Source organism: Aplidium turbinatum, chromosome 9 (assembly GCF_918807975.1).
Source record: "Aplidium turbinatum chromosome 9, kaAplTurb1.1, whole genome shotgun sequence".
Taxonomy (NCBI): Eukaryota; Metazoa; Chordata; class Ascidiacea; order Aplousobranchia; family Polyclinidae; genus Aplidium; species Aplidium turbinatum.
Window position 1 is genome coordinate 13,451,165 of NC_137480.1, and position 12,854 is coordinate 13,464,018.

The 12,854-nt window shown below is 37.5% G+C and overlaps 1 protein-coding gene across 1 annotated transcript; it reads right to left on the minus strand.

The window, feature by feature from the left end:
• Positions 1 to 283: 283 nt before the first annotated feature.
• On the minus strand, positions 284 to 12,203 carry LOC145777012 (gap junction alpha-4 protein-like). The gene is made up of 10 exons (XM_082588280.1): positions 12,037 to 12,203; positions 11,360 to 11,450; positions 7,708 to 7,820; positions 6,707 to 6,835; positions 6,160 to 6,264; positions 5,221 to 5,328; positions 4,272 to 4,460; positions 3,269 to 3,390; positions 2,750 to 2,889; positions 284 to 2,222 (listed from the first exon to the last, which is right to left on the minus strand). Exons 1-10 carry the CDS (start codon positions 12,067 to 12,069, stop codon positions 2,146 to 2,148), a joined length of 1,107 nt encoding a protein of 368 aa, XP_082444406.1. The 5' UTR covers positions 12,070 to 12,203; the 3' UTR covers positions 284 to 2,145.
• Between the last annotated feature and the right edge of the window lie 651 nt (positions 12,204 to 12,854).

Genomic DNA, 12,854 nt, shown 5'->3' on the forward strand with positions numbered 1-12,854 from the left:
TTCGGCACGCTCTATTCCCCCACGAGTTTTATTGCTTCCCTTGCTCAACCAACCAGGATACGCCACTGCTGTAGAGGCTCTTGACGCAGGCCCGGTTACCGAGGTTGACAGAGTGAAGTGCATGAGAATTATTTCAACCATTTATTAGGTGCTGCTGAATGGAGAGCACTTCTTAGAATGCGTTGCTCAAGCGCACATCCCGAGTGCAGTGGCAACACCAGTTGTCACACTTATTTTGCCTCCACAAAAATCTTCAGGAGTGGCTGTGGCTTAACACATGATCCAGATGTGAATGAGTTTTTATTTCGATGTTTAAAAAAGTTGCAATTTTCTAGAAAACTAGACGTCAAACATACAGAAGATTTGCGCTTAATCATATTTCGGGTAGTGTATAAACTTGTAGACGAAATTATTGCAAAATCTAACTGTACAGTAATATTGAATTTTGAAAAAAATGATATAAAAAAGATATGGCAAAAATCACACAAATATACATATAGCTAGTTGTTGCAACGTTATTTTTATGTCACATTGATTATTATTTCAAACCTAACGGGAGTCGTTTAGTTTTATGCTGTTCAAATGAAATGTAAACACGTTTTCGTCAGGCTTTTAACATCAACAACTTTTGCTAAAAACAAAAATGCTAAAAAGGCAACGCGATAAACGAATGAAAAATGAAAAATTAAAAACAGAACGGCATGAGAAAGCAAGATTTAGTCAAGAAACTGAAATCATGGCGCACACAAAGACACAGAGAAAGATTTCGTAAATGAACAGCGCATTAGGTATGAGCAGAAAAAATGCTACAAATGTTGGATAAATCAATTCACGAAGATCCGGTGCAGCACTTGCACATACTTTATCAACAGAACGTATGAAAAAGAGTTGATATAAAAAGGAATGCATTGATTGCCTATGGGCTGCACAATGCCCCTAACAGATATTTTTGTCTCCACATCGTATTGCATTTTATATTTTGTAATGTTGAAGTCAAAGCGTCATATATTACAAGCTAATTCTGATGAAGCCAATAATAAAGTAACAAATTTAAAATACGATTAGGCTACAAGGCAGACTCATATAAATATCACCCAACCCTCTCCAACGTGGACATGAAAGCTTGTTTGTAGGCCGAACACTTGCTAGAAACAGGAACAAATTTATGATGAGTATTCTCAACAATTTTCGTCTGGTACACGTAACTAAAGGTAAGAACTCTAAACGTAATAAATATAACCTATCATGAGACACACACGTGGACACATAAATTGCAATGCAAAGTCGCTCCATCGACATTCAAGCATCCATTAATTATATAAAACTCTTTTACATCCAAGTGTTACTTTATTTACGTTACTCGTGCTTCATTTCAATTTACAGTACAAGGCAACTGTACGGAAGCAAGAATGTCACTTTCAACACTTTCTGTTCTTGTAGTACGTATTTTTCGGAAGATCGGTATTGGAATGTTAGTTAACAGCATTAGTTTAGTTTTGACAGTGATGGCAGGAATTTTATTTTTTCACAAGCAATATAAATAATAAACATTGCGATAGATTCAACGTATTATTGTACGTATAGATTGGCAACACGGGCAGGGCAATTAGCTTATCTGGCCTCAACGTCCAGAAGCAGAGCATAACACTTTTCATTTTTATCTCCAAAAATGTTTTAAAAAAATAAAAATGTGACAACACAGACAGTAGCGCAAGCAGTCTCGAATAGCGTCTCGAATTTTAATTAAATTTAAATTTTCGATTATTGCTATTAGTATTGAAAGACTATCCACACGTTAATCAATGTTTATGGTACCAACTTAATAGGGTAGAAGAGCAGGATAGTTTTCAGAAAAGAAAAAAATTGTCTATTGCATATCGCATCCTCCGACTCAAATTCCCTACAAAGCTGTGAGCTGTTGGTAACAAGGTATGGCAGCACCATAACTTCTTTTATGTTGCCTATAGTTTTGGTTACGTTATAACGCTGGAGCAGCTGGAATGGTCTTGCACTTTTTGGAATGATCTTACAGTGTAGCCTGCACAGTTTGATTACTCGCCAGTTGTTGAATAGGTTATAAAAATCAAATTTGACTCGCTGGAAAACAAAATCAGTTGTCAACTGAAAATGGACAATCCTTCAGAATCACTTCTCGCTGTTTCTCTCATCGTCGCTGATCCGAACTACTTTGCCATTGGGATTGCATTTAGAATTGTTGTATCCTGGAAAAAAATGAACACGTCACAATATTGGCATCTCGATTGCATGATGTGAAGTTTGTCACTTACGTGAGACAATTTTTCAATGCGGCCCCACACCAAATGCCAAAAGCAACAAGAATTTGAAAGAAAGCAACGTTAGTTTGTTACTGAACCAGCAGATCAGATTTTACGTTCTCAACGATTTCAGAATTTTCACGTCGAAACAGTGTAAGACTGATTTGCTGGGCACGGGCATTTGCCATTTTCTGTATGGTTTTAGCATCAGTGAATTCATAGCTTGCTTCGTATCAAAACGAACTCACCGGAGCTAGTAGGCTACATATGCTAAAATAAGCTACATAGGCCTAGCTACATATGCATATTCTATGCTAAAACAACTTCGACGATGTCAGATCGTGGTTGCAGTTTACGTTAGACTCCGTAGGCTACAAAGAATATATAGATGAAGTCATAACTGACTTCGTGTCAACAGTGAAGCTACAATGAGAACAAATGTTGCGAAACCATTTCTAGAAAACGCGACTTACTGTTGATTCTCACAGGGACCCCAAGACTTGGGTAATGAACATACTGTCTCTCGTCATAGTCGTTGTTGGGGGCTGACGGGGAAGGCTGTCGGAAAACCGACTCCATTCTGAAGTCGTGTGCTGGACCATAAAGCAGACGCCTAAACAAACATTATTATCTTAGATATTTTTGGAGTTTTTTTTAACTCTATAGTGTACAATCGTGCGTTATTTCGGCAAAAAATATTAAAACTAGAAATGACAAGTTAAAAAGAATGCCTGATAGTTAAAAGTTTGTTTGGATCGCTATATAGTATAATATAAAGTATACACATTACACACCTGCAAACCTTACATGAAGTAGATTAATTTCTACGCTAATTCGATACTTGCCAATCAATGTAGATTCATTTTAGCACCGCCACTGATTTAGCGAAACTTTCTGAAGCAACTGCGACGTGAAAATCAATGACTGAAGTTAGAAGTGAAAAAGAGTTTAATCGAGTTGAAAAGAAATTATTTGCTAAGTCAAAACCTTACCTTGGTTTTGGATGTCTACTTTTCCAAAGGCGCCGTGCAGCGATGACGACTAGCTCAAGTACAGACAACAAAAAGCACATCGCACTGAGCACGCCCATATAGCAGAGGAGAACCGTTTTCTCCTGAAATATAAATGACCGTTTTACTTCCAACATATTTTCTCCTCACAAATAGAAAAAAGTATTTTGTGCTACAGGTTTGTTTCAAAACGACGTGAAGGACGTGTGCAGCCTACCAGTGTTGGTCACTTTCACTTCCTCATGCAAACAACAAAGTCGAAACCGAAATCGACTGACTAGGCTAGGTCTTAGTAAGCAAATTGACGGGAAAACGATCCTATTGTGCGACGTGAAACTGATGGTAGCTGAAATTAACAATGCCAATCTTATATCAAATATAAAAAAAAAATTTATGTTATAGACCCTAAAGGATTTCAGACGTACAGACGAAAAAAAAACATCGATTGCGAAGTAGCGCACCCTCGACTAAGCCAGGGGCTCTATCCACTTTTAGAATCCGGGGGGGGGGGGGGTGATTTTTAGACAGTGGGCTAAAATCGTCTTAGTCATTCCAAACCACTTCAATAAGTGTGGGGGGGTGATCACCCCCCCTTGGATACAGCCCATGACTATAGCCATTGATCTTTCTCATGATTATGAACAGTAAGCTGTTAAGAGAAATGCCTACGAGCTTTCTTAGAACAATGGCCTGCTAAACTGAACTGAAACAACAATAAGAAAAAAATCAAATCAACTTACCAGTAAGCATGAACAACTAAAGTGGGATTTTTATGCTACATCCATCAACCAAGAATTTCAAGGGCGTATAATTATGTCGGATGTGCTTTGAAACAAATTTTTTTGCAATCTAGCCTATAACCTATTGCCCTATTGCACTCATTGTCACTGCGGTGATTATTAAATCTAAAATCGCTTTGGACAGATGTAAAGGTATTGCCAGAAGTCACAAACACACAAAAGCCACAATGAGAATTTATCCTTACATATGGCCTTGACACAAAGCAAGGGACGTGACCGTCATCTCTGACGTGCATGTAGCAGGCAGAATGGACGTCGCTTCCTTCTTTGCCGACACAATGGTAAGTCGCGGGAACTTTCATCCACAAAAAGTAAAGAGAACTTTTGTTTTGTGGGCAAATGGGATCGTACGGTTTGGATGTGCAATCTGGATACTGAAAAACACAGCACAAATGTGGTCAGAATTTTTACTTAATCAGCTCAAATTTGATAAGCTTTTCAGATTTAATAACGAACTGAACAACTTGGTTTTTATTTTGGAAATTTAATGGTTTCCGTTCACTCCCATTGACTGACAAGACCCAAGGCAGTGCCTGTCGCGCGATATTCGGTTATCGTATTTTCCAACGACCTGCTGGTCCGGATGTAAAATAGGCAATTAGATAAGAAATACATTAGTATTGCGTTGATTTCGAAAAGTTTAAACGTCAGTGGAAGTTTCGGACTAGTTTGCAAACGTTGAATCGACGTCAAAAAATAATAATTTGCTGGTTTGGTCTCAGTTTCACAAAACAAAGCTGATTTTTGGAAAGGTCTCTTGTTAAATCCTTTTTAATAAAAAAAAACAAATACAACAGTACTCGAACATAATGACCAATAAAATTTTTCGAAAACTTTGCAACGACATCAATTCCAAACGCGACTACAAAGTCAAGCGTTATGTTGATGAAAAATAAAAAAAAACATAACACCTTCTGGCAAAAAAAAACATTCGCCAACAACGCAGTAAGACCAAAACAATGGATTTTTTTGTGCGTCAAATACCGCCAGAGGACTTGAATCCAACTTTGACGTCACGTACGAACTATACTTGACTTCCAATAAACAAATACAAAAGTGCATTTTATTCCAATTTTACCGTTTAGAAATCTACTAATTATTTCTGTTGAAGGTTGAACCGATCAAATTTCTTACCATATTCATATAAAGTTTGTATCCCAAATATATGAACCCAGCTTCAGCCGCCGAGCGACAAATAATGCTTAGAAAATAAGCCAGGTGAATTTTGTTGGTAACTGGAACCTGCGAATAAAACCCGATCGTCAATGCAGCACTTCACAATTAGGTTTAGGCGCATATATTACTTGTAGAAGAAAAGGTCATTTTTTGCCAACAAAACTGTTTTTATTACAACAGTTTCGTCAGGCATGCAAAGACAACGTAGAACATCTTCAAATAAGTTCAGGAGCATGTTACCAGGAAGCAAACTCTCTGCAAAGCACATTCAGGCTAGGTGTTCTTTACAACTATACCGAATTTAGAATAAGGTGATGTTGTTGCTTAATATAAGTAGGCGATGCAAAACTGCATGTCTTCATCTTATAAAATCTCCCAAATCGATGCATCAGCAGAGAAAGTTGACCTCACAGTGATACCAATTCCCTTTTTTGGTTGTATATTACTGGACCAAGTTAAAACGATTTTGCAATCGGATAACTCTCTAACAACCTATTTACAAAATTAAAATTACACCGGATTCGCTGACCAAGAATCACGCGCCCATCACGTGATCGAAGCATGACTTTTCCGGTTGCACTTCAAGGCACTTGCACAACTAGGTCAGAACATTACGCATTCAAACCAGGTCAAACCTAAGCATTGACACATTTCCTATACTGTACTTGTAAACATTGTGTCACACAATGCGTCTAAATCTAGGCATGAATTAAATGATGTCGATTTTTTTTTAAATTGATAGAAATAGTATTAAAGTGTGTTGCGAATTTGTAAGTCATTACAATTATTAGAAAAGCTGGCATTTTAATTCACATGCAAAAAAAATATTAGTTGAAATTAATAAAAAATAAACATATGTGAAACAATACTAGCTAAATAAGAATGAAAACTTCTCACCTCTTTTAGTTCACTTCCTGAATAGATTTGTTTGTGTTTAATGTGGCCGATGCTTTTTTTTCTTCGGGACATTTTACGGAAGTCCTTTTCAGTTTTAACATCATCCTATGAAGAAAGCCCAGTAATTAGTAGATTACGTTGGTAAATCACGTTTTTCAATAAACAAACTATCCCAGACCTGAAGGTAGTAGACTGGTAGTCTACAAAAAGTTATGATTTTCGACAAAAGAACTGATATAATCCGTTGAGTTAAAGATACAGTTTACGACAGTGAAAGATGGCTACAGATTTAATCATTTCACTACAAGAGAACCTATAACAGTGATTCTAAAAAAAAATGCCACGGATCCTTTCCAAGGAACACATCAAGCCTCCAACTCGAGAATTTTAGAGTGCTCTTCGTGGCTTATATTTTAGTATTTTTACCTAAAACCAATAAATTTACGGGCTTCCAACTCTTTACAGATCACAATGGTCTGCTGACTCAAGGCTTGGAACCACCATAGCCATGAGACCACAAATCTATGAAAACACAAAAACATCTCACCAGTGCCTTCTCGTCACCTTCTTCCATAGCTCTTAACTTTTCCTCTTCTATTTTTAACTTCTCTATCTCAGAAGAAGCGTACAATGTGTAAAAGTGAAACATCACTGTTGGAGTAGCCACAGCAAGAAGCTGAAATAAATTGTAACTTCACTTGAGTCTGTTTTCCAGCTATTTTGCATACTTGCAAAATAGAATTAAATTAAATGGGAGGTTATTTTTAAAATAACATAATTTTGAACATTTTTTATTCAACTACCAATACAAATTACCTCACACATATTGTAGTCAATCACAACTTCACTCTAAAATACGCATCACTCAATTGTGTTGAACGTGGTACCCGGTCATTTGGTCGACAGGACGTTTGGTCGACAGACATTTGGTCGACAGGACGTTTGGTCGACAGGACGTTAGGTCGACAGAACGATTTATTTTAGGGTTAGGGTTAGTTAACTAACCATAACCCTAATCTAACTCTGACTCTAACCCTAACCCTAACCCAAAAATAAATCGTTCTGTCGACCTAACGTCCTGTCGACCAAACGTCCTGTCGACCAAATGTCTGTCGACCAAACGACCGTGCACCGTTGAACGTGTTGGTGTCATAAGAAAACATTGAAGTGACCGAAACGCTAGGGTAGGCATAAATACGTTCAACCAATGATAAGTATGACGAAAAAAATAAGAAGATAACATTTGATTCTGCAATCTTTCTATAATTTTATTCCAGTGTTAGTTAAATAACATTTTAATGAGTACTTTGTCGTTATAAGGCTTTATGTTCGGAAATTGAATATTAAGTGGACCGAAAACAAATCTTCATATCCACCTTCAGACAGCCCATTGAATATCCTGCCGAAGACACAGCCGCATGCTCTTCAGCAGTGTCGAACAGAAGTTCTTTTGAGCGGTGTATCAAGGCTCCCACCACTCGACTATACAGCTGTCAATTTAATGAGTGATTGTGGTTAATTAGTGTGATAATTTATAAGGTAACTTACTTGGAATGCCCAAAACCGCAAGTGAGACATTTTTGCAAACTCGTTGTAGCATATGTTGGTACAGCCGACCACGTCAGTGGAGCACTGGAAAGCGGATTGTTCGTCGCCATAAACTGAAAAACAATAACAACCCATAATATTGGTATTGCGCAAAAATAAGTCAAAAAATTACATAAGTTGTGAAGATGTACCAAACATTAACCTTGTATTTTAAACTTATACAGAAATACATTGGTATTTTCAAAACCAGGGTTGCATGCTAAAAACCGAAAGTAGTTTTTTTGCATAAACACGAGCCACAACTTTAAAAGCCGCAACAATATGATAGGCCCACAACTAAACTTCAAAAAACCGGTTTAAACTTTGCTACATGTAGGCAGGGCCGTTGAAAGGATAATTTGAATCCAGTACCAATGAGGTCCTCAAGCTCTAAATAAAGAGACTTTAAACGCACTATATTCAAAGCATATATGCGGGGGTTTCTTCTCAAGGTCTTGTGCCCCTTGGAAAGGATACGGGGTAAGGTTCCTAAAATTCCCACGCTTGAGTCCAAAATTACCCCCTGGTTCCCCCCTGTCAACGCTACCTGCATGTAGGCTATTAGAATCAGCTATGAAGCGCTTTGTCTAAAATTACTTATGTCACGTTTAAGTGAAACGCATGCTGAGTCATTATAAACAAGGTGACAAAATGACTGCACCAAAAACGGTTATCCCACCTATGGAGACTTGAGCAGGTTACCCTTTCCTGCTATAGACACTTTGCTAAGGTGCTTTCTGCTTAGGGTTAGGTACAACGATTGTAAACAGTGCTTGGCATACATTCCACCAAAGCGTGAGTTAAACGTGGCTACTATGAAACAACACGCTCTTTAACTGCTGTGCATGCATGCATCGATGGGGAACCACCGAACACTCACATACAAAAATGAAAACGAAGAACTCAAGCTCAAAAATATATTCTATTTGAATCGAGGCCCATCATGCAAAGCCAAGTCTTCACGTTTTGACCTAGCGAACAACGTGACTTTACAAAAATCAAGAATTAAGCGAAAATTTGTTTAAATATAGGTTACTTTCTCAAGATTATCACCGCGTGTGCGTCAATTAAAAAGATAAGGGCACTTGGGGAAAGAAAATAATTATTCTCTTTGAAACAAAGTTTCTTTTGGAAGGGAAACACTGGTATACAGGCTAATGTAATCCGTTTATCGCGATTAGCAGTCTAAAGCTTTTCCACGAGTTTGAAGTGTTATCAACTAATCCAACTGCCAGAAATTATATAATGAGGGCTTGTCCTCGAAGGAACTCCTCCGGCAGAAAGTTTAACCTTAGTCTCTTGATCTGTTTTGCTGTGGAATGGAGTGGAGCGCTTATTGACTAACCGAGTCATCAGGTCACTAACCCATTACCTCGAGGCACGCCGAAGGTCCACTCGCCAACACACTACTCTGTACTGTGCTGATCAGGATCGCTACAGAATACATGACAAAAGTGTGTAGTTACTACGTTTGCTTATTTCCGATCGAGTGGGTATAAGCACTTAGTCGAAAGTAGAAATTTGGGTGAAGACTAAAGAGGTTACGCATGACAGGACGATTTTGTAAGATTTAATCAAAACCTCTGGTTTACAATGCAAACCAGACCTGGAGCCGATGGCCAGATAGTTTTGTCTGCGACCACGCTGTGAAGCGTATTCTTTCACTAAATTTTCAAGTTCAAGTGTATTAAAGACAAAGTATAAGAACAAAAAATACAATTCAAGAAATTTCAACAAGCGCAAAGTCATATAAACTAAACAAATTGACCAAAAGTGGTTGATTGAAATAGGTTGACCGATTGATCAAAGTAAATTAAAAGTTTTTGACGACGCTTTTCGAAATATTGAAAAAGTTACGTTTTGATGAAAATTTTGTTCCTTTGATTGATTTTGTTTTATTCGCTTGAAATCTTTCTTAGTAAACAACTAGCTTTTTTCCAAATGCAATTGATGTTATTGAAACCAAATTATAATTAAAAACAATTGAATCATTGTCGAAAATTGGAGAAACTTCCATTTTTTTGTCAAAATCCCACATCGATGACTGTGATAGGTTGAAGAGAAATGCTTTTTTGGTGAAGTAGTTTTCAAAGACTAGACTTTGAAAACAACGATTACCCAACGCTTGCATCATCACCGATGACCTCATGACGGAAATTCAGGAAAGTTCTTTTCACATATAGCAGAGCACTTGACTCAAATGAACTCAGATTTCGACAGCTGAAAACATCTGGCCAAAGGCCATGTGGTGAATTTTGAAAGCGCGCCTTTCGAAATTATGATCAACCGTTTGAAGTTTGTCGGCTGGTGGGAGTGGGATTTGAAAGCGATTATGCTTTTCTCGGAAACTGCCTGAAGGCGGTTTTGTTTCTGTGAGAACAACGTTTTTGAGTTTTAATATTCTGATATAATCCGTAACATTTAGACTTGTAGAGCAATGATGCAAAACACCTAGCCTAATAACCTACATTTCGCCAACACAGCGTTAACAACAGCAATTGAAATCAAACAAATTTTCGAAGGTGTAACACAATGGCTTCCAATTTTGTTAGGCTTACGGCACCCTACGAAAGAGAAAATTATTTTGTGGCATCCCAAAGCAAAGTTTCCATATTTTGAAGTCAGTGTGAAACTTTAATATAGGCTTACTAATCATCCCTTGGCATACAAAATGAGCAAAACCTTCCCATCCACAGCATTCACCCAGGGGCGCCGGAACGATTTTTGACTGAGGGGGCAGGATTATGAAAAAAGGGCACTTTTGTTGCTGAAAGGCCAACTTTTTTTTTAAGTTTTAAGATAATATATAGCGATAATGCTCATCTGTCAGCTCAGTATATCGAGTAATGATACAAGTGTCCGGTATACCAAGAGCAATGGCACGGAAGGGCATCATGCTATGCAATAATGACGTAACCTACTGTGATACAGACTTTTGTGTCGTAAATATTATTTTGAGGCAAAACTGAAAGATTATAATTAGGCTAAAAGCGAATTGCAGAAATTGTTATATTGCAAAATATGCAGTGGCTTGCATGACCTTTAAAGGACACCATTGCCCCCCTTGCCACAACATCCACAGAAAAATTGAGGGCAGGGGGGCAATCCGACCATTCAAGCATCATTTTAACCCACTGCAGCAAGTGGGACCTTTCAAAATACAACTTCGTCGCACAAGAATGTGTCGATCTGTGGTGTATCAACCAAATTTAGAAGACTCGACAGAAGAAGCCCACTTAAAACTATCCAGCTAGCCTACATGAAATTGTGTCGTGCTTTTGATGATTTACAACGTTGCATCTTGTTACTAAATTTTTGCATACTTGTGGACAAATTGTCCTTCATCACAGTCCACTTAAGCGTTCAACAACATTTTCACAAGTTTCTACTTACTGAAACGTGAAACCGTACCTGCTTTGCTCCATGCGTATTGCTCAAGTTTTTGTGTAGGCTAAGTTACTACAGTAGGCTCCTATTTCCGCAGGCTGAATTTATAAAAAAAAAAAACGCTTTTTTGCAGCCTTTTTGATAAAGCAAACCAAAACTAAAGTAATGTGTTGTTCAGATTTCTATTGCAATTTAAAAACAGAATATTAACTCTAAGAATCGTTACCTGATCCTCCTATGGTTACAACGACAATCAATCTGAAGATGAAGACGAGAACATACCATAGTTGGCCCAAAAAAGTACTGTACTTTGTTACCTGCATAAAAATTATTTGTTAATTTTCTTATCATAAAAAGAACGCATCCAGACAATATTTTAATGTCTCAGCCATTACCTCATTATAGACTATAAATTCTTCCAAATGCATGGCAACCTTTTCGGCGTTGTGTTTACCTCAAATGGGCAATGGCGTTGGTCGTTACAGTAGCCTACTTGGTTATTTACTTTAGGTTTTTTGTTTTTAAATCCATTTATCGAGCTTTTAAGGTGGATCAAATTTCAAGCTTCAATTCATTTCAAACGAAGTCAACTAAAGTAGCTCCATTAGCAAGATATCACTGTTACATCTATGATTTAGACAAGAGCTTTTTTGTAAAAGAAAAAGTCCAACCTCTTTGTCAATATGTTGATGTGTAGTGTAGAATTAATTTAAGGAAAATAGCCTCAGCCATGAAAATTTGAAGAAAAATGTCACTTATTTGATAACTATTGAAAAAGCATGCAATGTAGACCTGTAGTAGTTAGAAGAAACTATGACCTTTGTCAATAAACTCACTTGTTGGTGAATGATGATTTAAAATAAACAAATACCTAAATGTCAAAAATAAGTTATATGATTTTACCTGCTCAAATATCTTTTCCAACAAATGCCACATTATGTTGCAGTGAAATTAATTTCCCAGTTTGCTGTAATCTTCTGAATAACTTTCAAATTACTCTTTTACTTAAAAAAGGTAACGTACCACCTCACATGTACTACTCAAACTATTGATTCTGTCAATGTCTAGGTTGATACTGTCAATTTAAAAAAACAAACATTTTTAATAAGGCACTGAGTTATCACCTCTTAAAAAAAAAAAAAACAGTTCACCATGTCTGCACTGAAAAAGTCAACTATATGCTAAATTTGCTGAAATAACCTCGTGAAATTCTTATTGAACTTCGTTTGTGCTAACTACCTTGCTTAAAAATTCGGGTGTTTGGTTACAGAGCAAAACAAGTCACATCAACCATCCACCAGCCAGCTGTGCGAGAATAGAAATGCGTAACCACAGAACTCGACTTGGTTATTTCGGGCGCAAGCAACGCCACAAGACGTCGGTCACAAAGAAAAAATTAGCAGATCTCGTGGTTTTTCCCAAATCGCTTCGTCAGTGATTACATCATTCGTAAGTCAAGCATGTCTGACCAGTGACCACGTCACCTCATGACGTTATTGCGTCCCACACCAAACTCGACTTTGATCAAACCACCATAACATTTTTAATCACAAATAGTCCACGCTTCTGGCCAACAAAATACTTTAATTTTAAACGCACTTGTTCTCTCCGTCACATTGGCACCACGCTTGCTCAAGGACCGGTTGCATTTTGAGAAAATTAATCAAGTGCCAACCCAGATAAGCAAAGCAAACCCAGCCAGTAAATGCTCTCTTTTCCGC

Excerpts from the sequence above, each read along its gene's own strand:
- LOC145777012 (XM_082588280.1), bottom strand. The coding sequence starts at position 12,069 with ATGTGGCATTTGTTGGAAAAGATATTTGAGCAG. Across the intron at positions 7,821-11,359 it reads TGTAACCATAGGAGGATCAG|TTTATGGCGACGAACAATCC; the intron begins GTAACGATTCTT and ends ATTGTTTTTCAG. Across the intron at positions 2,890-3,268 it reads AGTAGACATCCAAAACCAAG|GCGTCTGCTTTATGGTCCAG; the intron begins GTAAGGTTTTGA and ends ATGTTTGTTTAG.